Genomic DNA, 23,159 nt, shown 5'->3' on the forward strand with positions numbered 1-23,159 from the left:
GAATGGCGCCCAAAAGTTGTTGTTCAGCCACATTCTTCTCAAGCGCTTTCTATCGGTGCGTTCGATTATCACAAGGAGCGATTGCTGTTGTTATCTTTTTTTCTTTTCTTTTCCTTGGTGTATTCATAATTTTTTTAAATTGAACAACAACCTTTAGGCGCCATTCTATATAATATACCAGCTGAAATTAAAAAGACGATTCGGCAAATGGGAAATATATCAAAAAAGAATAATTCAGTCGCGTTCAATCAGACGTGCTTCAATATATATATATATATATATATATATATATATATATATATATATATATATATATATATATAAAATGGGTTAAGAAATTCGAGAGAATGATGTATATTTAAATAAGGGGGTGGCCACCAACAATGTGTATTTTTTAACATTATTTTATTATTCCGTGTTTTGGTTTTTCATTGAAAATTATGTTTAGATCATTGTGATAATGTTTTTAATGTACTGAAATCGTTAACGCGTTTCAGACGTTCTGTGAAGCGTCCTCTTCAGAAAGTATTTAAAATGTTTCGAATATATTCAAGATGTGTTAAAAAATATAAAAGAACATTTTCGTAGTTCATTTGAAATGTTTCCGAGAGGTGGAAACATTTATAAAGTTATATAATACTATAAAACAGAACATACATTCTTCAAACCAATACAAGAAAACACACACACACACACACACTCACTTCCCCCACCACACACACACATCCTACCCTATGCACCCAGTTGACCAAGTACCAATGGGCCCCTCACCTCCACTCAAGTAAGAGTAAAAAAGGAAAAAAATAAGAAAAAACAAAGATAAATAGAAACACAAGCAGAGAGAGAGAGAGAGAGAGAGAGAGAGAGAGAGAGAGAGAGAGAGATAAACATAAGACAGCAGTGACCACAGTCCAGACCAATGAACCAGTAACAAAAATTGAACATACGAATGAAAAGTAGAATCATTTACACATGTTTCCATCTCTCGGAAACATTTCAAATGAACTACGAAAATGTTCTTTTACATTTTTAACACATCTTGAATATTTTCTAAACATTTTAAATACTTTCTGAAGAGGACGCTTCACAGAACGTCTAAAACGCGTTAAAAAGGATTTTAATGATTTAAAAATATTATATAATTGGGAAGTGTAGATCACTATGTTATACGATTAAAATGGCAGTGTTTTTAATTAGTATTGTCCCAAATTCGTTTTTGGAGGTGTCATCTGCTGCAAGGTGTTGGCAAATGAGACTGCTTGGGGAAGATGGGTGACATGTTATCCGGCGAGTTATACTGGTTCTAATCATGCTGATATACATGCTGTTTTTGCAGCACATTCTCTTATAGGACATTTAAAAATGTACGTAGCATTTCTAGTTTGGAGTAAATTGTCGTCGGATGTAGAGTTATTTCTTATTAGTAATTGACTTGTTTTAAATTTTTTGATATAAATAATGAGTCTAAGTTTGGCAAAATGCATCGCTGGATTATCACAAATAATAGGGATAAGCCTAGGGTGATGAAAAGAAAATTTCCGGCCATTGTTATGGTGTTTGGTGTTGTTTCAGGTGACATCCACATCGTGCCACCTCACATCTTCGTAGTTGGCTTGAAAGTCAACACCAAAGTGTACTTGAATGTGCTGAAAAGTGTAGTGGTCCCCTAGTGCAATCAGGTGGCCGATGGCAGACCCTGGGTGTAGCAGAAGGACTCGGTGCCAGCTCACAAGTCCAAAGAGTCCCAAGCTTGGCTTCAGAAGGGGTGCTATGACTTTGTACCCTTCTCATTTGCCCCCCCCTCCTCTTCCGACCTGAACTCGCTGTCGAGTATTCATCGAGTTCCCGCCGGCGCTTGTGGAAAAGGCATACTCTCAGTTCCAGACCCATATTGAGGCGGTGATTGAGGCTGAAGGCGGCTACATTGAATAGATATCAGCTCTACTACATAATCACGCTAACTGAATTGATTTTTTTTTTCAATAAACGTTTTAAAATAAAGCTGTAGGATTGTTTTCTTTAGGGCGACAACTTTATCGTTCAACCATGTAAAGTTGCTTCGAGTTCTGTTTGGGATATTAATACTACTTGTTATTTACATCGAATAAATATGAGCAGAACACAAATAATCGTGCTTCGATCAGCAGTGCTTTCTGCTTTTGAGTTTTTTTTTTTTTTTGATTGCAGGGTAAGGGCCGATAAAAAGTACGCGAAAGGGAAAGTAAGAAAAGAACATTTCATGGAGACAGAAGCAATATCTAATTTTTTGTTTTAAGTATGATTTTTTTTTTCGTACGTAATTTAGAAAGTACATCCTTAAACATTTAGATTTTCTTTCTTTCTTTCTTTCTTTCTTTTTTGTATTAATCTTTTACACTTTCTTCATTTTTTTTCCTCTTCGAATTCCCATGTCTCTCCGGCTGTGGCGTCCTGATATTGTTGATATTCAGAGACCAAATCGCTCACGTTCAACTCGACCCCTGTAAATCCCAGCTCGTCCATCCGTTGGGCCATGTATGAATGCAGGAACGTTTTCCGCCTGAACAGAGTTGTAAACTGATCGGAGATGCGCTTGAATAATCCTGGAATGGCAATTCTGTTACTATTGAAGATAGTGGACATCTTGATATCATGTGTTTGTAATGCGGGGGGGGGTAGTTGTTTGGGGGATCCGCTCAAGAGAAATAGGTTATTCCACACATTCAGCATCTGCTTGTCCACTGTGTTAATTGACATGCGGCTTAATTGCATTGATACACCGGTTCTCGTTAGATCACCGAAATTAAGCAACGTTGAGCCTGGTTAGTATCGGATGGATGACCATTTGGGAATTCTAGGCGCTGTATGTGTTCTCCGCTTATCTCGGCATTTGTTTCCAGTCGTTATGTACTTCACTTGCCACTGTTATTTAACAATGTCGTCTCAGGAGAGATATGGTTGGAGATTGCGTACCTCGTGCCATAAAAATTTCAAATGCAGGCACCCCTACGGTGGGTATCCATAGTCTGCCAAAGACTGAGGGAGCCTTTTTTATTTTAATTGACATGCAGCCATGGAATATTGCAGTCACCATCAGGTAGTGGCAATGAGGAGGGTTGTAATCAGTCATGACGTTCTTATCAAACATCTGCTGTAAGTTGAGCTATTGCAATTTACGAGCGGCATTCCAAAAGTAATACCTCCTATTTTTATTCCGCCCGAACGGATCAGATCGGATTGCAAATTCTTATACATTCTTATTCAAATTCTTATACATTCATGACCTGAAAGGTTCATCTTTTATAATACAGAAATTAACTGCATGAGACTTTAAAAAAGCAATCCCTGTCATGGACGTGTGTCAAAAGCAGAAATGCATCATTGAATTACTGGCAAAAGTACATTGAGAATGATGGTGACTATGTAGAAAAATAAATTCTGGAGCACAAAACGTCGCTCGTTTTAATAGTACCGCTACAGTCTTCGTAGCTCTTCAACTTTTTCGATTAAAAATTAGGAGGCTTTACTTTTGGTACAAACTTTGTATGACAAAGTGCACTCCAGATGTCCATTCGCAGCCACTGGCAAAAGTACATTGAGAATGCTGATGACTATGTAGAAAAATAAATTCTGGAGCACAAAAGGTCGCACGTTTTAATGGTACCACTCTTGTCTTCATAGTTCTTCAACTTTTTGAGTTAAAAATAAAAAAAAGAAGGCTTTACTTTAGGAAAAACTCTTGTATTTTTCAATGCAGAAATGAAATGCATGATCCTGAGTATTTATCTTTCTTCCACGGTGAGAAATGTGACATAAGGATCGGGAGTGGAATTGAGGAGTTAGCACCCCGAAGGATGACCTTCAAAAAATGCGCCCTTTTTAATACAGCATTTGGTATTAATGAGTGTTATAGCTGAGAAATACCAGAAAGTTATTTCCTTTGAACCAGATTCAAGTTCTCTCCCTTGAACTATTGCCAGCCTACAAGAAAAGACAATGTTTTATTTTTGAAAGACAAAAACATATCAAATCTACCTCTACATGCAAATTTTCAAACCAAATATCTTCCAATATCTTTCACTGGTCTTAAATCGATGCATGGTTTTATAAACTCTAACAGATGACTTTTATATTATGGTCGCATCTTGAGACTCTTTTCTATTCGCAGGCATAGGCTTTGAGATAGCATTAACAAAGTAAACCATGTTATACATGGTCTATCTCTAGCTCTCTTTATTTTTTTTTTTTTACCCTGGCAATTCATGGATTTTTATTGTTAGGACAATTAACATAACCTTTTCGTTAACAACTACGTCTGTGATTATTTTTTTTACAGAATGGATTATAAATTTCATTAATGATTCCGCAGCTTGCATATTATGGAATGATTCTGTATTTTAAATCTAATTAAAATAAAGTTTGCATTTCAAATAGAACTCTCATAAACTCTGAATAATAACGGGAAATGAAAAAAAAAACATTAGAAATATTTTCAGATTCTATTTTCAGCTTATGGTAGATTAAAAATCGATGGGCGAGACGAACAACCATAATAATCCACACTTTTTTTTTATTTATTTGTTTGGCTTACTCTTTCCGCTTCTTTCCTTTTCACTTTTTTCTTCGTTGTATTTTCACATCGAGATGTAATTCGGACGAACGCAAAAAAGTGAAAGTTTTTAATTACTACCCTTTTTTCTTTTTCTGCTTTGCTTGAGATTCACTCTCTTCATCTCTTCAAAAGCAAACCGGTTTTTACTGAAATGTGTGAACTGAAAATGTATTTTAACCAATATAAATCGTTTCAAACTCCAAAAACTAAAAATCCCATGTGAACTTCAACAAGCCATTGAGACGTAAGGGGCTAGTGTGGTTAGAAGCAAGATTTATTGAGAACATCCTGAGTGTGGAGTTGTGTAGCAAGATATTTGTTCACATTACATTTAAAGAAACAAATAGCTGAAAAGATTCATCAAAAATAAGCCAATGCACAAAATGAAACAATGGGCCAGCAGAGTGCCAAGTATTTTCTGGTGAATTCGCTTAGGAGTGTATAGATAAGAAGGCTATATCATCTGTATTTTTTTACTGTTTATTCACCTCAGATAAGTGCTACAAGGTCGTAAGGGGCAACTAATAGGGACCAGATTTTATGAGATACTATGTAGGGAGTTTGGCAGCAAGATGTCTGTTCACATTACACTTAAACTACTCAATATCAGTACAGTCAGGGAAGCAGGGGCCTGGGAGCGAATTCTAAAGTTTAGCAGTTCAAGCGGAGAAGCTATTTGAGTATAAAGCTGGACGACAAAAAAAAAGCTATTATAGTAGGTAGTTTTCCGCCACCTGGGAACTTCTACGGTGAAAGGGTGCGATTTTGCTTCTAGTCTGGTTGATGAGAGATACCGAAGTGCAAGATGAGTATAAATCGTAAAGAATTAATCATTAGTGTTACGATTTTTAAAATCTGTCTTACGAGAGTTTGATCCTTTTTTAAAAATTTTGTTATAGGAAAAACTATAACGATTATCATGAGTGAAACTCTTTCACACATTCAAAATGGTTCACAATAATAATAAGAGGCATTAGGAACCTCTCAATCTAATACATAAAGTTATCTTGTTGGATTTTCCATGTTAGACCTAAATAGCAATACATCTGACAACTTGATGTTTGATTCTGACTAGCAGCATATTCTTTATACTGGAAAAGTTTCATTCACTTCAGTTTCTTTCTGAAAACAATTATTGCGGCAAAGAAGATTCTTACCATGGAGACAATTTTAAATAATGACCTAAAAAGTTTAATTTACTTCAGTTTTTTTTTTGAAAACAATTATTCCGGCAAAAAAGATTCTTACCATGGAGACAATTTTAAATAATGACCTAAAAAGTTTAATTTACTTCAGTTTATTTTTTTTCTTCTGAAAACAATTATTCCAGCAAAGAAGATTATTATAATGGAGACAATTTTAAACAATGCCCTAAAAGGTTTAATTCACTTCATTTTTTTTTTTTTTTTTAAAACAATTATTCCGGCAAAGAAGATTATTACAATGGAGACAATTTTAAATAATACACTAAAAAGCTTAAAATGTAAGGGGATAATTCTTGTTTAAACCTAAAGGTAAAGATCTGAGTTATCTCACTTACTTTTTTGCTTCTGCAAGAATTTAATTAAAACCACAGGTTAAATAGAATTCGGTGTAGGCAACGTTTCAAGATTCATATGTGATCCTAATGTAAGGAAATAAAAATATTAGTCTCTGACGATAATTTACATAAGTAGAGGATCATTGCTACTAAAGTTCAAGTTTGTATGTCTAATAACCCTAATACTTTATATCATACTGACATAGGGTTGAGATTTATTCAATCTATTATAATAAAGTCGCATTCTTGTTTGTTTGCTTGTTTTTCACAATTAAAGCTACACTGTCTCATGAATTGATGAAACTGCAAACGGTCTTTTACACTCTTTTATTCCAGCACGATTTCTCTATATACTATTTATTACTATTTATTCACTGGAAATCTACATTAAAGAAGTCACCTCACTTGCATATTACATTAAAATAAAATCTATTTTAACAATTAACTCCATATTATAAATTGTTATTAGTAATAGAATTGTTTTAATTGTTCTATTTAGAAATATTATTGAAAGTTGATTCATTTAATTTGTATTTAAGTTAATTTATATTTGATTTAACTTATTTTGAATTATTATTAGCCAACATTAGTCGCGCTTTAAAAACGGAACTAAGCTTTATTTATTTAAGCTACAAGAGTTATTTCCCCTTTAAACTATGAAAGTCTTTTCCTCGTTTGATTTTCATAGATGAAGATAGATGTGTTTTATGCTTCCATAAATTCAACATGTGGTCCACTTTCAGGAAAATCGTAACAGGATTATGAATTAAGATATTTGATGTATCTATGCTTTCTGCCTAGCAATGTTTCAATCTGGCAACGCCGGGTATATGCAGCTGGTATTTTGATAAATCTTTATAATTCCAAGATAATATATGGAGAAATTCACAGAGAAAATGATTATTATTAATTCTTTTTTGGGGGTTAAAGAAAGTACTAAGTCTGAAATGCTTTACCAATTTCTCGGCTATGTCCGGAACTTTCTCTGCTCCATCCATTCTCTCTTTCACTGTGACAGTCCGGGCTCATAAACTGTTTGTGTTCATTATCTTTGCCACCGGATAAAGCTTTTATTTCCTGAGAGTAAGCAAATACAGGAAAAACATATTAATAGGAAATAATGTGATGAATGCAAATACAAATAAATAATATGTGTCTGAAAATTTAATTTCCGTACCTACGTTATCACCTTCTACCCCCTTTTTTATTTTTAGATATAAGTCACCCAAAGATAAAATGCAAAAACAGTAATCTAATATCACTACTTTATCGAATATGAAACTCAAACTAAAAAACAATTTCTTACCTTCAGGGTAAGTAGCACTAGTTCTTTCCAAAGACGGTATAATCATATCGTGGGGTCTGTGTTTGCACCAGGCGTCAATAGAATGGAAATATATCATAAACCCATACAAAGGTTGCAGAGATCAAATAAAAAAAAGTAAAAGTGATCAATTATAGTTGAGGGCGACCTGAAGGCTCCCTTTTTCATTTGCACTAAGTCTTTCCAAAAATGGTATACTAATAGCATGGAGTCTGGGTTTACACTGGATGGTCAACCACAGTTAAGGGCGAATATTGTGGGGTCTGAGTTCGTAGCTGATAATCGACCATAGTTGAGGGCGACCTAAAGGCTCCCTTTTTCATTAACACCCAGTTCTTTCCAAAAATGGTATACTAATAGCATGGAGTTTGGGTTTACACTGGATGGTCAACCACAGTTAAGGGCGAATTGAAGGCTCCCTTTTTTATTATCTACTTCATCCAGATGTAGGGGAGGGCGCCACTTCTTTCCCAGGATTACTCTATTTACCCTTAATCCTCACCTTATAATGCTGAGCATTTTTAGTCTTGTGAGTATGACTCTACCGAAGATTGAACCTCAGTCTTTCGAACCATTATCAAGCACTCTAACCATTGAGTCTCTTTTATGCCAAATGGAGACAGAATCTCATAATCGGATATATATTTTCGAACATTAACTGGAGTACTTAAAATGACTATGCTTCAGTTTGAATAAAAGTGATACAATAATATTATTAAGTCTGCACCCATGCTGGATGTTCGTAGAATGCACAACAAATGAAGAATATGACCGTGGAATTTCCACAGATCCCACTAGTACAAATAATAATACCAAACTAAAAAAGAAAATGCTATTACAATTTGGTTTGTTCGTGAGCTATCATGATCAGATGAATCTGCAGTGTGGAATCTGACCAAACATAAAACATTAAGTTAATCTGAAATAAGACTGTTGAGTTATCTTCCCTTATCTATATCACCTGTCTGTTTAAATGTATGTATGTATGTATGTATGTATGTATGTATGTATGTATGTATGTATGTATGTATGCCTAAAACTTTTGACAGAGGCGACGGATTTTCATGAGATAGGTATCGTTTTGAAGACTGACCCTTTGGATGACAAATATCGAAAAATTGGCCCAAAACATTAATATTTTCACCCTTCAACTTGGCATTTTTCTACAGGGAGGGGTCGCTTTTTCGCCGATATTTTCAAAAGTCACCGCCTCTTTTCGATTGTCTAGCCTTAATTTAAACCAACATCACTTCCGGTTTGACGATAGGTGCAACAGCAAAAAAATCACGTGTTTTTACGTTTTTTTCCTTCTTTGCAGTACGGGTTTGAGCCTGCTAACCTACTACCACTTTTTTTTTGTTTTTGCTCAACACACATCTCCAAACACCCATGCAAAGCCGGGCACGCAGGCTAGTTTATATATAAAAGAAAGTCTGTTTGGAGTGATCTTCTCTTGGCTGATGTTGTTGTTGTAGTTTCCTTTGACAAGATAGTGGTTTAGCTGAGCTTGGGTGTTGGAGTTAGGAGTACATGAACAAGAAGTTGTGCTGACAGTACAACATTTGCTCAGAATAAGGGTTGTCCTAAGAACAGTTGTATTTAGTGAACTTCATTTTTGTATTAAATTAGTTTTGCATTATATTTATTCGTGTGATATTAGTATTTTTAGACTCGGCTCAACTAGCCAACCTTTCCTGGCGATACTCGGGAGAAATAAGGAATCCAATAAACACCAGCTCCCAACACTCAACTTCATATTCTAATTCTGTTTATATCATTTCTGTATCAATTTTATATTATACAAAATAAAGCAATAGCTTCTTTTTTGTAAAAACTATATGAGTCGTTGTTGCATGTGTCAAGGAAAAATTAAGATCGTGCCCCACGATATTGTTATGAAACCACAGTAATTATTGTTGCTGTCCGATTAAAGGAACAAAACGGTTTAAAATAATTTACTTCATTAAAAAAATGTATTTATTGAAATATCTATTTTCATTTTTTATCTTTTAAGCAAAAAAAAATTCATTTATTGAAATATCTATTTTCATGTTTTATCTTTTGAGCAAAAAAAGATGTATTTATTGAAATATCTATTTTCATTTTTTATCTTTTAAGCAAAAAAATAATACATTTATTGAAATATCTATTTTCATTTTTTATCCTTTGAAACAAAAAAAAATTATTTATTGAAATATCTATTTTAATTTTTTATTTTCTTAAGCAAAAAAATTATTTATTGAAATATCTATTTTCATGTTTTATCTTTTAAGCAAAAAAATAATTCATTTATTGAAATATCTATTTTCATGTTTTATCTTTTAAGCAAAAAAATAAGACATTTATTGAAATATCTATTTTCATTTTTTATCTTTTGAAGCAAAAAAAAATTATTTATTGAAATATCTATTTTAATTTTTTTATCTTTTTAATAAAAAAAATGTATTTATTGAAATATCTATTTTCATTTTTTATCTTTTTAATATAAAAAAATGTATTTATTGAAACATCTATTTTCATTATTTATCTTTTTAAGCAATAATAAAAATAACAATAAACAAATACAACAAACAATAATTGTACCCAACAATAAAGTGTAAAAATCGCCGTTGCCCATCCAAGAAATGAACAAGGTTAAAATATTTTCCTGGATAAACTCTTGCAGAAGCATGGCTGTCTTGAATCGCAGGAAGCTTGGCCGGCCAAGAGAAACTGATTAGACAAAACTCTGCAGCGAGGATTAGAGTTAGTTTGCAAAAAATAAAAAAAATGGGTCTGACCGCTTATTATTGTCGATGGTTAAGGAAAAATAACACGGACGCGGATATCAGGTCAAATATTGTATCTTTATCTGAAAGTACATCTTTTAAACTCCTTGGCCTAACGTTCACAGGAAACATGAGTTGGAAAAATTGCATTGAGAGCATTGCCGGGACTGCTGCAGAGAAGGTAGGTTCTCTGTACCATGCTAGAAAGCTACTAACGCCCGAAAGTATCCTGTACCTCTATAAGGGCACCATTCACCCATGTATGGAGTATTGTTGTCATATGTGGGCTGATGTATCTGCTACTAGTATCTCACTCCTAGACAAGGTTCAAAAGAAAGTCGCCAACCTGATAGGTCCTGAACTGTCATCTAAACTTCATCCTCTGTCCCATCGACGAAATGTAGCATCCCTCTGCCTGTTCTACAAGTATTTTGATGGTGACTGCTCTGACGAACTGTAAGCAATTGTCCCCCCTCGACATAAATACCCCCGACAAACTCGACAAACAGCAAAATCCCACCCCTTCACAGTTGAGATCCCGAGATGTAAGAGAGCCTTCTACTTCAGTAGTTTCTTCCCCAGAACCGCTGGACTTTGGAATTCCCTTCCGAGTTCCTGCTTCCCCAACTCTACTGACATGCAGAAGTTCAAGTGTAATCTTGTTGCCCAACTCCCACATAGTACGCCTGTAGCTTATGTCCCTGATAGTAGCCGCCCTACATCAAAATGGCAATGTGCCTTGTTTGGGGTGAAATTGTAATTAATTGTAATTTAAAAATAAAATTGTAGTATTTACAAGTCATGGAAGAGTTAATTTGTAAGTAGGTCTCCACAACATCTCTGGATACGGGAAGCGTGAAATAAAACGCATGTTCGCCTTTAGAACATTGAATCGGTTGAATACAACATGGTAACCTTCAACTCCAATGTAAACAAGTTCTTGTTGAGCCATCCTCATAAATTAGGTGCGTGCAAAATGAATGCCGATACTCAAAATGAATAAACATTTTGACCCCTCCCTTTACTTAAAAATTCACTAAAAAATCAGGAAATTAACAAATTTCACTATTTATCAAATAATGATCACGGAATATAATGAATCCATTACTTAGTGGAAATGTATTATTTTGCTTAAACAAAAAATACCTTTACTAAAGTTATGGTTTTCATTAGCAAAACAAAAATGATTTAATTTGTTTTTGCTTTTTTATGAAAATAAAGCATCGTAAAATATAACAATTAAAAAAAAAATAATTTAATTTTTACAGGAGCATTACGATAAAAGCCTCTAAAATCCGTATTAATGAAGTCAATATAATTTTTGTATGTAAGATTTTAATATTTTCTTTGCTTAAATGAAGGTGAAACTTCCGGCGTAACATAATTTTTTATATTTTATTGAACAATAATTAAAATACAAATTAATTTAAAAACAGGAACATAGAAATATAATTGAATTAAAAAAATGTTAAAAATTATACAAACGTTCAGAATAGGAATGTACGGATGCACGTCTGGGAAAAAAAAGAAAACTAGCACCATCCTTCCTCCCTTTTAATTACATGACGTCATTTTCACAGTCTTTCGACTGGCTGAAATTTGGGATTCCGTATATTCTGTGTTTACAAAACTTTAGTTTGTTGCGCTTTTGTGAACGGCAAAATCACTTGGTTTTTGGTCTAATTAAGCTATTTTTTGTACAAACAAGATGTTTTTTTTATTATTATTTAATTCAATATCTTAGGACTTTACTAATTATCTTTTAAATAGACCCAGAAAACTAATATTTATCATTTAAATGACTTTGTTAAAAAGTAGGAGATAAAAAATGAGCACTCAAACGTTGACCCCTCACCCTACTAACAAAAATTCTGTGTTCACATTGTGGGGCGGGGGCGGGGTAGACAATCGACTTCGAAAAAAAATAGCAAAACCCTTTTTGTTTTCGACGTTCTATTTAAGAATTTCGAAAATACTGTTTTTTTACAATACAAAATAATAACGTGTGGGTGCTCATTTTACGTTAAATTGGGTTCATTTTACGTTGACACCCCCCACCACCTCACCGAAACACGTGGCCATAAAGTGGGTGCTCATATTACGTTAAATAATTTTAGAAAAGTGATCCTCTACTTTTTTAAAACTAACATTTCTTCATATCTTGGAAATTACTCGTTTGCCGGAATTGTAAACATTCTTTTCCTTTTCAGCGCCCTCAAAAACCTATACAAGTGCTAATTTTAAATTATTTTTTCTCGAGGGTAAAAAGTCGATTGTCTGCCCTTGTTTAGCCGATAGGTGCCTCCAGCTGCCTATCATTTGTAATCAAGATGGCGCACAAATGCTTCGATAAAATGTGTCATAAAATTAGAGTTTCTTAAAAAAAAAAAGAAAAAAAAAAGAAAGATACTTCATCGATTTACGTGATTTTTGGAATATTACATTTTCGTGCGGTGACAGGTACGTACACCATAAAGATTTCTAAAGATTTTTCTTGAAAATTTTTAGTGGAAATGCACTGGGAGACCACCCGAAGACTTACCTTTAAGAAGTTGATTACGGAGGATATTGAAAATAAGAAAACGCCTTTCGTAATAAACACTCCCCCCAACCTCCTCATGTTAATAACGGCTTTCGAAATAAACACCCTTTGCAAGTTGGACAACCAGTGCACATTGATCGTCTTCGGATGGTTCCCCGGTGCACTTTCACCAAATTTTTTTATTGTAAACAAGCACTGTTGCTATATTAGGACCTTACATTCATTAACCCTTATCCTCTAGTCTTCGGGTCTTGATAAGTGGTGAGTTCCAAGTAAAAAAAAAAAAGGAATTCAAAGACAGCAAAAGATTCACAAATCCTTATTAAACCAATAATATAAAGCGCCTCAACGGAGAAAGCATACCCTTCAATATTATTTTGAAGTGAAGTAATCGCTGATGGCCGATCCAATGGAATGAACAAGTTTAAAATATTTTTTTCAAAAGTACAATTTTTCATAACACACACGGCGTCTTCAAATGTTAAGTGCAAAAACATGTGAATAAAAAGAAAAAAAAAAGAATAATGTAACCGTTAAATAAAATAAACAGAAAATATTGCACTTCTTTAAAAAAAACAACAACAAAAAACGAAAAGAACACAATACATTTATTAAAATATCAAATTATGTATTGCAATCTTTTTATATAAATGTTGGTGTTCGCTATATTCTTTGGAGCCTTTATTTGCTTTCCATTGTGGAAACTTTCTCCACTGAAAGGTAGAGGTTAACAAGGATTTTGCAACAATGGTTTGTTGCGACCTGTGACTAGTTAAAAATTGTAGAACCTTGTCGGTCTGGTAATAAGGGTAACGATTCAATTTCCTTCAACTCCAATCCCAAACTGAAATCACAACCAAAATTCAGTTCACTCCATCCCTCTTATAATCCAGTTAGCCAATCAAATAAGTTAAACGTAACAACTACCAATATAAAAAGAGTCATCACCCACACAAAAGGTTTTTGCTGCCACTCTTCCTGAGAGTCGCAGGTAAGTGCTTCAAGTTTTCTCAACACCATAAATAACCAATACCCAGACTAGGACCAATTATGCAGTTATTAATGAAAGACCAATTTAGTTTTATTAAAAGATCTTTGGGATGTATTAGTGAAATTGACAATGAGAAATTTCCTCCCTCAGAAAATCCGTTGTTTAAGATTAATAAGCAGCCACTTATGTTATTGAAAATCGATTTTTCAAAATTAATAATTAACTTCTTGCGTTATTTCACGATAAGAACATTGTAAACAGTTATTAAAAGAAAATCATGTATCTACTATTATGCTATACAAGTAATTTTAAGAAATAAACAGTTTACTATTTATTTTAATCGAATAAAATTGTTTATCTCATAGCTGAAATAAAGCAATGCAAAAACGGTTTTTATTAAACTTCTGAGTTAACGCTTCTGTTAAAGTCAGTATCGAAAATTTTAACGATAAATATAAATAATATATAAATAAAATATGAATAATATAAAAATAATAGAAAGACGTGCCACGTCTAGAAGCTTTTCCATCCCTCTAAACTTTGGTACTTTGATTGTGTTAGACATAAAGGTATAAAAATGATTTCAATAGGCTCCAGATTCCAAAGAAATAAGGTAAATTGGCCAGTGACATGTCTGAAATACTGCTCTAACGCACAATGTATCCGATAGATAATGTAATGTTTTTTTTTTGTTTTTTTAAATTTTATTTTATTCAATTTTCACCCCAAACAAGGCACAATAGTAGGATTTTACTATCAATGTCAGAGCAATAAAATATTCAACTTTATATATATATATATATATAGTGTTATAATGGAATAATTCCCGGAGGAAATCCGGGTATGAGAGCTCAATGTGGTAAACAGAGCAATAACATAAAAATATAACACGGAAATTACATAATTGTCGATGCAATAATTTATTTCAACCTTATGGTATTTTCAAGCATATATATATATATATATATATATATATATATATATATATATATATATATATATATATATAATTATTTTATTTTATTTTTTTAATTCAATTTTCACCTCAAACAAGGCACAGTGCCACTTTGAAGCAGGGGGCTACTATCAGGGACTTAATTAGCAGGGTCATTATGAGTGGAGATGAGTAGAAAGATGTTTGTACACATTACACTTGAACTTCTGCATATCAGTACAGTTGGGAAAGCAGAATCCTGGAAGGGAGTTCCAAAGGCCAGCAGTTCTGGGGAAGAAACTATTGGAGTAAAAGGCTTTCTTGCACCTAGGGATCTCTACTGTAAAGGGATGAAACTTAGTAGCTTGTCGGGGGTAGTTACGTCGGGGAGGTACAAGTGTTTGCAGTTCGTCAGAGCATTCACCATTAAAGTATTTGTAGAACAGGCAGAGGGATGCAACATCTCGTTGATGGGACAGAGGCTGAAGCCTAGATGACAGTTCAGGACCTATCAGGTTGGCGACTCTCTTTTGAACCCTGTCCAGGAGCGAGAGACAAGCAGCAGATGCACCAGCCCAGATGTGACAACAGTACTCCATACATGGGCGAATGGTGGCCTTATAGAGGTACAGGATACTGTCAGGCGTAAGTAGTTTTCTAGCATGGTAGAGGGAGCCAACCTTCCTTGCAGCAGCCTTGGCAATGCTCTCAATGTATCTATTCCAGTTCATATTCCCTGTAAACATTAGGCCGATGAGTTTAAAAGAAGTATTTTCAGGCAATGTGTTCTTGGCCATTGCTATTGGTGGTAGAGAAGGTTTCTTGTAGTTATTGAAGGAAACAAGCTTAGTCTTAGCAGCATTGAATGTGAAATAACGCATTATACCTCCTGTAAATGCTGCAATATTTTAAGTTATAAATTTATTATATTTTTTACTAGAATATCTTGTCCTTTTCTTTTCGAGTTTTAACAACCAGTTCTTTACTTTTCCATGTTTAAGCTTAACCATATTACTTTTCATGCTCGCATTTTTCTATTGTAATCCATGATTTTTCCAGGCTTCCAGTAAATTCACTTGTTCTTTGTTTAATTTCAGTCTTATTTTTTTTTTTTGCCCCCCATAAACATAACATTCACATATGTAATAACAATGTACGGCACTCGTCTGCTTTCAATAAAATCCCCCAATTATCTCCCTTTCATTCTTTCTGTTTCACTTGTTACATCTCTTTATCTGAGAGCGATAAATTGGTAGCAGCAGTAGTCGCTAAAGCGACGTGGTTGCTATGGAAACTAGTCATAAAAACGTCGCTCACCTTCTTACGTTTTTTACGATTTTGAACAACAGTAAATTCATCATAACTTTTGTTTCACTGAACGAAAATTGATTTTTGTTTTTCACAATATAGTTGAGAAGGTGATGTATAAACTGCAATAATTTTTTGAAATTTTGTCGGCAAATGAGTGAACAGTGACGCTTTAAAGTCGTTCTAAATGACTAAAACTGACACTTAACCATATATTCCATAAACACTAGCGTGTTTGAATGATATTACGTATGTATTGTTTACTTCAGTATTTATTTAATCTGTACTTCGTACATAAACAGAACATAACAGTAGTATATAACAGATTTATAGCAAGTGAGTTACACAGAAATGTTAGGAACTCTTTAGGCTAGATTGTGACATTGGAAATTCTTGATTTGTATGAGTCATTCAGCATGTTCGTACGCCGTGATTCTGTTTCCATCCCGAGAGGCCCTTGTCTTTGTCCAGAGAGTCTTGATTGTCACTTCGCCTCTGGGAACCAGACGAAAACTTTTCCGGCAGGTTCGTTATGCCGGAATACATATTCAATCAGTGACAAAAGTATCCGTTTAACAATTGCATATATTCATTTTCTCTGTTATATAGTTGCGCCACAATATGTTTCAGACGATGCGTAGAATTATATATTCTATATATATTATAATATGAAATATAGAACTGATCCAAATGAGATAAATTAATAAATACTCAGAAACTAATATATAGAAATTGGCTGAATAGTTTGCTGGAGACCGCAAGAGTCAAATCTTTTGAACTTTGACACCTTCACATCCAAATTTTCGACCAAAATCCGATTAAAAAGTTTGCGCTATGTCTGAATACATTTTATGTAAAATTTCAAATGTTTAAACCAAAAATTGGGTGAGTAATTTGGTAAAGACCACAGAGGTCATTTTTTAAAAATTTTGACCCCGATTTTAATCCCTTAACATATTTATTGTTTTGGACTCAAATCAACTTAAAAAGTTTGATACATGTCCAAGTAACCTACATCTAAAATTTCAAGTGTTTAGACCTAAAATTGGCAAAAGAGTTTGGTAGAGTTTTCCAAGGTCAAATCGTTGAACTTTGTTCCCTTGACAGCTAAATTTCTGGCCGAAAACCGATTCAAAAGGTTTTCCCAAATCTCAATAGCCCTTATGTCAAATCTCAAGTCTGTAGACTGAAAATTGACAGAGTAATTTTATAGGGAAATGTACACACACAGAGACAATTTCATTTTTATAGATATATAGATTATGGGAGGTCGATTTCCAAAACCCTTATAAGATTTTGTAACATATTTCCACCGTATGAACACATACCTTGGACAGAACAGATAATCAAAGGACAAGAAAGTATATTTTAATTTGACACAACAATGTTATCAGATGAAATAAAAAAATATATATATATGTGCTTTTGATATTGCATCTTCATTGTTCGGGCAATCATATCTTAAAATAAATAAAAGGGTGAAGGGTGATAACGTAAGTATAAACACAAAATTGTGTTAGCATATTTTTGTATAAATTGAATAAAACGGTCAAATCAAATAAGTTATCCTTCTCGATATTTCACCATTTCTTGTTTCAAATATTATTTCAAATTCATCAAAGCATTTCCAGCAATGCTTCGTATCGAATTACCCCCGGAGTCATCAAAAGATTGCATAGTATAAAACGAAAAAGACAGAAATTACCATCGAGCCATTAAAGTCTGTGAACAATAGACACAGAGAAGATTACCTCAAAGTTAGAATAGAAGGCCAAACAAAGCCAAGAAGGTTTTCTCTTTTTTCTTGCTTCCCCAGAGAAGATGACAGGGCGATTAAGCTCAAAACCTAATAAGAAATGCCAAAGTTCTAGAAAGATTATTTAATCTTATGCCGAAATAATTTGAAATAGTTTGGCTAAAGAATCAGATTTTTCTCTTTTGTCCATATAATTGGTGTAATTGCTTCAAAAGCATTGAAGAAAAGCAGTGTAATTTCAAGCATTTTTTTTATGAAACCGTGAATCATTGCCTCCACCATTTTTCCTGCCAATATTTTGTACCATTATTTTTTTATTAAGATTTTCTACCGCCATTTTCTTTTTTCTTTTACACACATTTCGTAGTACCATGTTCTTTCTTACCATTTTGTACCGACATTTTCTTAATATGTTGCATCGCCATTTTTTTACTAACAGTTTATATCGTCGTTTTTTACTAAGATTTTGTATCTCATATTTTGTACTAAAATTTGGTACCGCCATTTTTTTACAAACATTTTGTACCGTAGTTTTTTAACTAACAGTTTTTACCGTTAATTTTAACAAACATTTTGTACCGCCATTTTTTTAACTAACATTTTTAATCTGCATTTTTTCACTAAGATTTTAAACCGCTATTTTTTACCAAACCTTTTGTACCGTCATTTTTTAACAAACCTTTTGTACCGCCATTTTTTAACAAACCTTTTGTACCGCCATTTTTTAACAAACCTTTTGTACCGCCATTTTTTAACAAACATTTTGTACCGCCATTTTTAACAAACATTTTGTACCGCCATTTTTAACAAACATTTTGTACCGCCATTTTTAACAAACATTTTGTACCGCCATTTTTAACAAACATTTTGTACCGCCATTTTTAACAAACATTTTGCACCGTCATTTTTTAACTAACTTTTTAACTGTCATTTTTATTAACATTTTGTACCGACATTTTTTAACAAACATTTTGTACCGTTATTTTTTAATAAACATTTTATACCGTCATTTTTCACTAACATTTTTATCGCCATTTTTAATAAACATTTTTTACCGCCATTTTTAATGAACATTTTTACCGCCATTTTTAATAAACAGCTTTACCGCCATTTTTTAGCAAACATTTTTTACCGCCATTTTTTTACAAATTTTTGTACCGTCATTTTTTAATAAACATTTTGTACTGTCATTTTTAACAAACATTTTGTACCGCCATTTTTTAACAAACTTTTGTACCGTCATTTTTTATACTATTAATTTTGTACTGCATTTTTTACTAACATTTTGTATCGCCATTTTCTTTGTTACCAACAGTTTATACTGTCAACTTCTTTTTAATCATCATTAATTTTACAAAAGAATAAATAAAGAAATACAAAAATAAACCGAGAGATTAAAGAATTTGCCCACTCCCTTCTTTTCTCTAAAAAAATCACACAATTTTCAAATGTTTTCATCATTAAAATTTGGTGCTTATTAAAAATCACACTTAATAAAAAATCAAAATGCAGCAAATACAAATACATCTTTCTGATGTACATATTGAAATATTCCAAAAATCACGTAAATTGCTCATGTAGTGTTTTTTATGAAAATCAAATTTGATGAGTAAACAAGTAGGGGGTCGGGAGGTGCCATGTTTTTAAGAATGTTAAATTTCAAAGACCGACAACTCAATTAGTACCGTATGTGAATCTCGGTAAATCTAGTATCTCCCTCTTAGATAGGGTCCAAAAAGAGTCTTCAAAGACCACTGGTAGATGCAAAAGCCCAGATGTAATAACAATATTCCATGCATGGGCGAATGGGTGCTTTGTAGTGGTACAGTATACTCTCAAGTGTCAGTTGTCTTCTAGCTTAATAGAGGGAGCCCACATTCTTTGCAGCAGTCTTCGTAATATCTTTAATGTATTTGTCCCACTTCATATTGCCTGTGAATGTTAAGCCGAAGAGTTTGAAGGAAGAATTCTCAGGTAGGATGTTGTCATGGATATTGATGGTTGGCGAGGCTTCTTGTAATTGTTAAAGGAGAGCAGCTTAGTCTTACTAGTATTAAATGTTACCATCCATTTACGGTCTGGAGGTCATTTTTTAAGAATTCTGCCATTGTCTTAGATTTATGTACATCCATTCTTCTCTCATGCATGTTATAGAGCATTGTATCATCAGTAAATATACCCATCTCGGACACAATATTATCAGTGGTTAATGAATATCATGAATAACAGTGGGCCAGACATTGACCCCTGAGGCATTCCCGCATTAATGTTATACTGTTTGAATGTACGTTCATCAATGACAATCTGGACGGTCCTATTGTCTAAGACGGATCTAATAATATTTAGTATGCGTTCAGTTATAACGTATGATTTAATTTTCTTAAGAGCCCTTCATGCCAAACTTTGTCAAAGGCTTTGGATACATCAAGGGCTACAATCCTAGCTTTACCTGCCTTATCCAGTGCATAGTATATGTGTTCAGAGATCACTGTTAAAATATCTGCAGTAGAACGACATTGCCTAAATCCGTACCGCTTGTCAGAGAGAAGGGTAGCTTTTGTGAGGTGGTGGGCTAGTGCTTGATTGATTAAGATTTTGATTGATTAGCAAAGAGAAGGAGGAAACTGATAGGGTGATAATTGAGAGGGTCAGTCCTTTCACCAGAATTCTTGTACACTAGTACCACAGAGGTCTTCTTCCAGCTATTAGGGAAGCAAAATTCAGCAAGGCATTTGTTGTAGAGTTTGGAAAGTATGGGGCTAGCTCAGCTGGGCATTTCTTGATTATAGCAGGGATGAGATCAGACCCACACTTAAATTCTATCATTATTTTTCTTAAATATTTAAATATTTTTATTTACATATTGTTATTATTTTTATTTAATTATTTTTTACATGCATAAAATTTCATCCATGGACACGTGTCTGGGTCTCACCTTCTTCAGCATGGATCAACCATCAACACGGATTGAATTCACAACAACACTATTAGCAGTTTAGCGTCTTACCAATGAGTTACGACACCTGCTGAGATTTTATGCACGATTTTTTTATCACTTTAAATGTAAAACTTGTTATTTTTAATAAATAAAAATAATAATAAAACTGTAAAAATACGTTCCATTATAATTTAAAACCGTAAACAAAGGGGAAGTAACCCTGACTCTTTACTGCTTAGGAAAGCGAAAAATTTAATACAGAAAATAGCAGTCCAAAAACGGCTTATATATCACTTATAAAACAATAACAGATCTTATATATAGATTAATATTCGCCCGTCAACACAACCAAATCTTACACATTCTCTTGACGATGTCTTGACGAAAGACGAAAGCAACAAAATCGTGACATGCTTCGAAAAACCCCCCAAAAAAACCCAACTAATTATGGAACATTTATTAAAACCTTTAATCTATGTAAAAAAAAAAAAAAAAATCATTAGAAAAATTGAAAAAATAAAAGAAATGTATAACTAAACAAAAGCTCTCTCTTTTTTTTTTTAGCAATGTTTGTTTAAATGAAAAAATGCTGCCTAAATATACTCGATATATATATATATATATATATATATATATATATATATATATATATATATATATATAATAGGCATGTCTAATGTTTGTGATAATTATTATTTGTTCTTGTTAACTCTTTACATAAAGTGGCTTCACGCCTTGTCTAGAGCATTTTTCATTAAAAAACATCAATGAGGATCCCTGAGCATTCCTGCTCCAAGCTCTGAACCTCTTAATAAGATGTTTATTTTTATTATTTAATTATTTTGATTGTCACGTAATTTCACAAGATCGGTATCGGGTCGCTTTTTTCGCTGATATTTTCAAAAGTCACCGCCTCTTTTCGATTGCCTAGCCTTAATTTAAATCTACGTTACTTCCGGTTTGGTGATTCGCTCAACAGCAAACGCGTCACGTTTTTTTTTTGTTTTTTTTCACTTTTTTTTCCTCATTCACGTTGCGGGTTCGAGCCTGTCTGCTTACTACGACTTTTTTTTTTTTTTTGCGCTCGCAATTTTCCCCCCTTTTTATTTTCTTTTAATAGGATTATTCACTTGATTTCTAATCTGTGATTTCTCTCACATATATATGTATTAATTTGTGATAGGACAATTCCAATATTATTCCCGATTCTAATACAATTACCGATTCCGATTTTTTTAAACCTCTAAATATTTAACTATACAGCAGTTATTTTACCCTGATTTTCGTAAAAACACACGTTAAATCTGCAGATGGTTTCCTAAACGTCAAAATACATTTGTGGACGATGATCTATCGATTTCAATTTTTACTGGTAGTTTAAAATCAATAAATATTTATTATTTTATCATTATTACCAGCAATGGAAGATTTTTGCTTTAAACAAAATCAAATAAAAAAAAGACAAAAGAATCGTTTTGGCATCGGAAAATAGGCATCAATTTGTCCGATTCCGATACCCCCAAAATCTGCCGATTTTTCCAATTCCCGATTCTGATTAATCGTCCCAACACTAATATATACACGTATATATTCTTCATCTTTCTTTCTTTCTTGATTAGTCTGTCTTTTCTATATCAGATGCGCCAAGATGGACTGAAGTGATCTTGCCCATGAAATGCTAGCATTTACAAGGTTTTCGATTTTCCATTGCTTGAGGTCATTTTTGATTGAGTTACTCCAAGTCTTCTCCGATTATTCTCAACTGAGACGTCTGTACATCTAGTTATTGAACCAGAGCTTCATTTAACATGTCTATACCAGTATAGGTGGGAGCAACACAGAGCTGACTACAAGCTGGGTACCTTCACCTCAATAGCAGAGAGTAAAAAATTAACTCAGTCAAAAGACACAAGAAATCCACCAAAATCGTTTATGTAAAAGGTGTTCCTTTTTAGAGGCGGCGAACTTTAAATTAAAATAAATCACAGACAAATATTTTTTATCATACAAATATGTGGTTTATTCCAAAGATTAATATTTTGCCTTTATTTAATTTCAATACAATTTTGGGCATGTGGCCACCACAGCTCTTACATATATGGCATAATCTAGAGGTTCAATTTTCACAAAATTTACAAATAAAATTAGGCTGTATTTCGGTAATAAAGCATCGAATTTTTTTCCTCCAGGTGCTCTATTGTGTCTTATTTATCAGCGTAGATATGGGATTTTATATAAATAATCCAATGGAATTCAATCACACGAATAAGGTTGCCAATGAATAAGTCTATTTTGCCTTTTCTGCCTTTTCTACAAGTATTTTAGTGGTGAATGCTCTGACGAACTGCAATCACTTGTGCCCCCACGACGTGTGCACCCTCGACAAACCCGACAGGCTGCTAAATCCCACCCTCACACTGTAGAGATCCCTAGATGTAAAAGATCTTTCTACTCCAATAGTTTCTTC

At 33.3% G+C, this 23,159-nt stretch overlaps 1 protein-coding gene across 2 annotated transcripts in view; it reads right to left on the bottom strand.

Moving 5' to 3' along the window:
* LOC145242977 (protocadherin beta-2-like) overlaps positions 1–23,159 on the bottom strand; it is a 217,538-nt gene that overhangs the window by 12,633 nt on the left and 181,746 nt on the right. The window contains exon 3 of one of the 2 annotated variants that reach the window (XM_080106088.1): positions 7,088–7,208. The exons of the other annotated variant lie outside the window; for it this stretch is intronic. Coding sequence (XP_079962214.1) covers positions 7,088–7,208 — 121 coding nt within the window. The remainder of the gene's footprint in view (positions 1–7,087; positions 7,209–23,159) is intronic. 2 annotated transcript variants of the gene reach the window in all.

This window comes from Euprymna scolopes, chromosome 21 (genome assembly GCF_053919585.1).
Source record: "Euprymna scolopes isolate OS-2025 chromosome 21, ASM5391958v1, whole genome shotgun sequence".
In the NCBI taxonomy this organism is placed as follows: Eukaryota; Metazoa; Mollusca; class Cephalopoda; order Sepiida; family Sepiolidae; genus Euprymna; species Euprymna scolopes.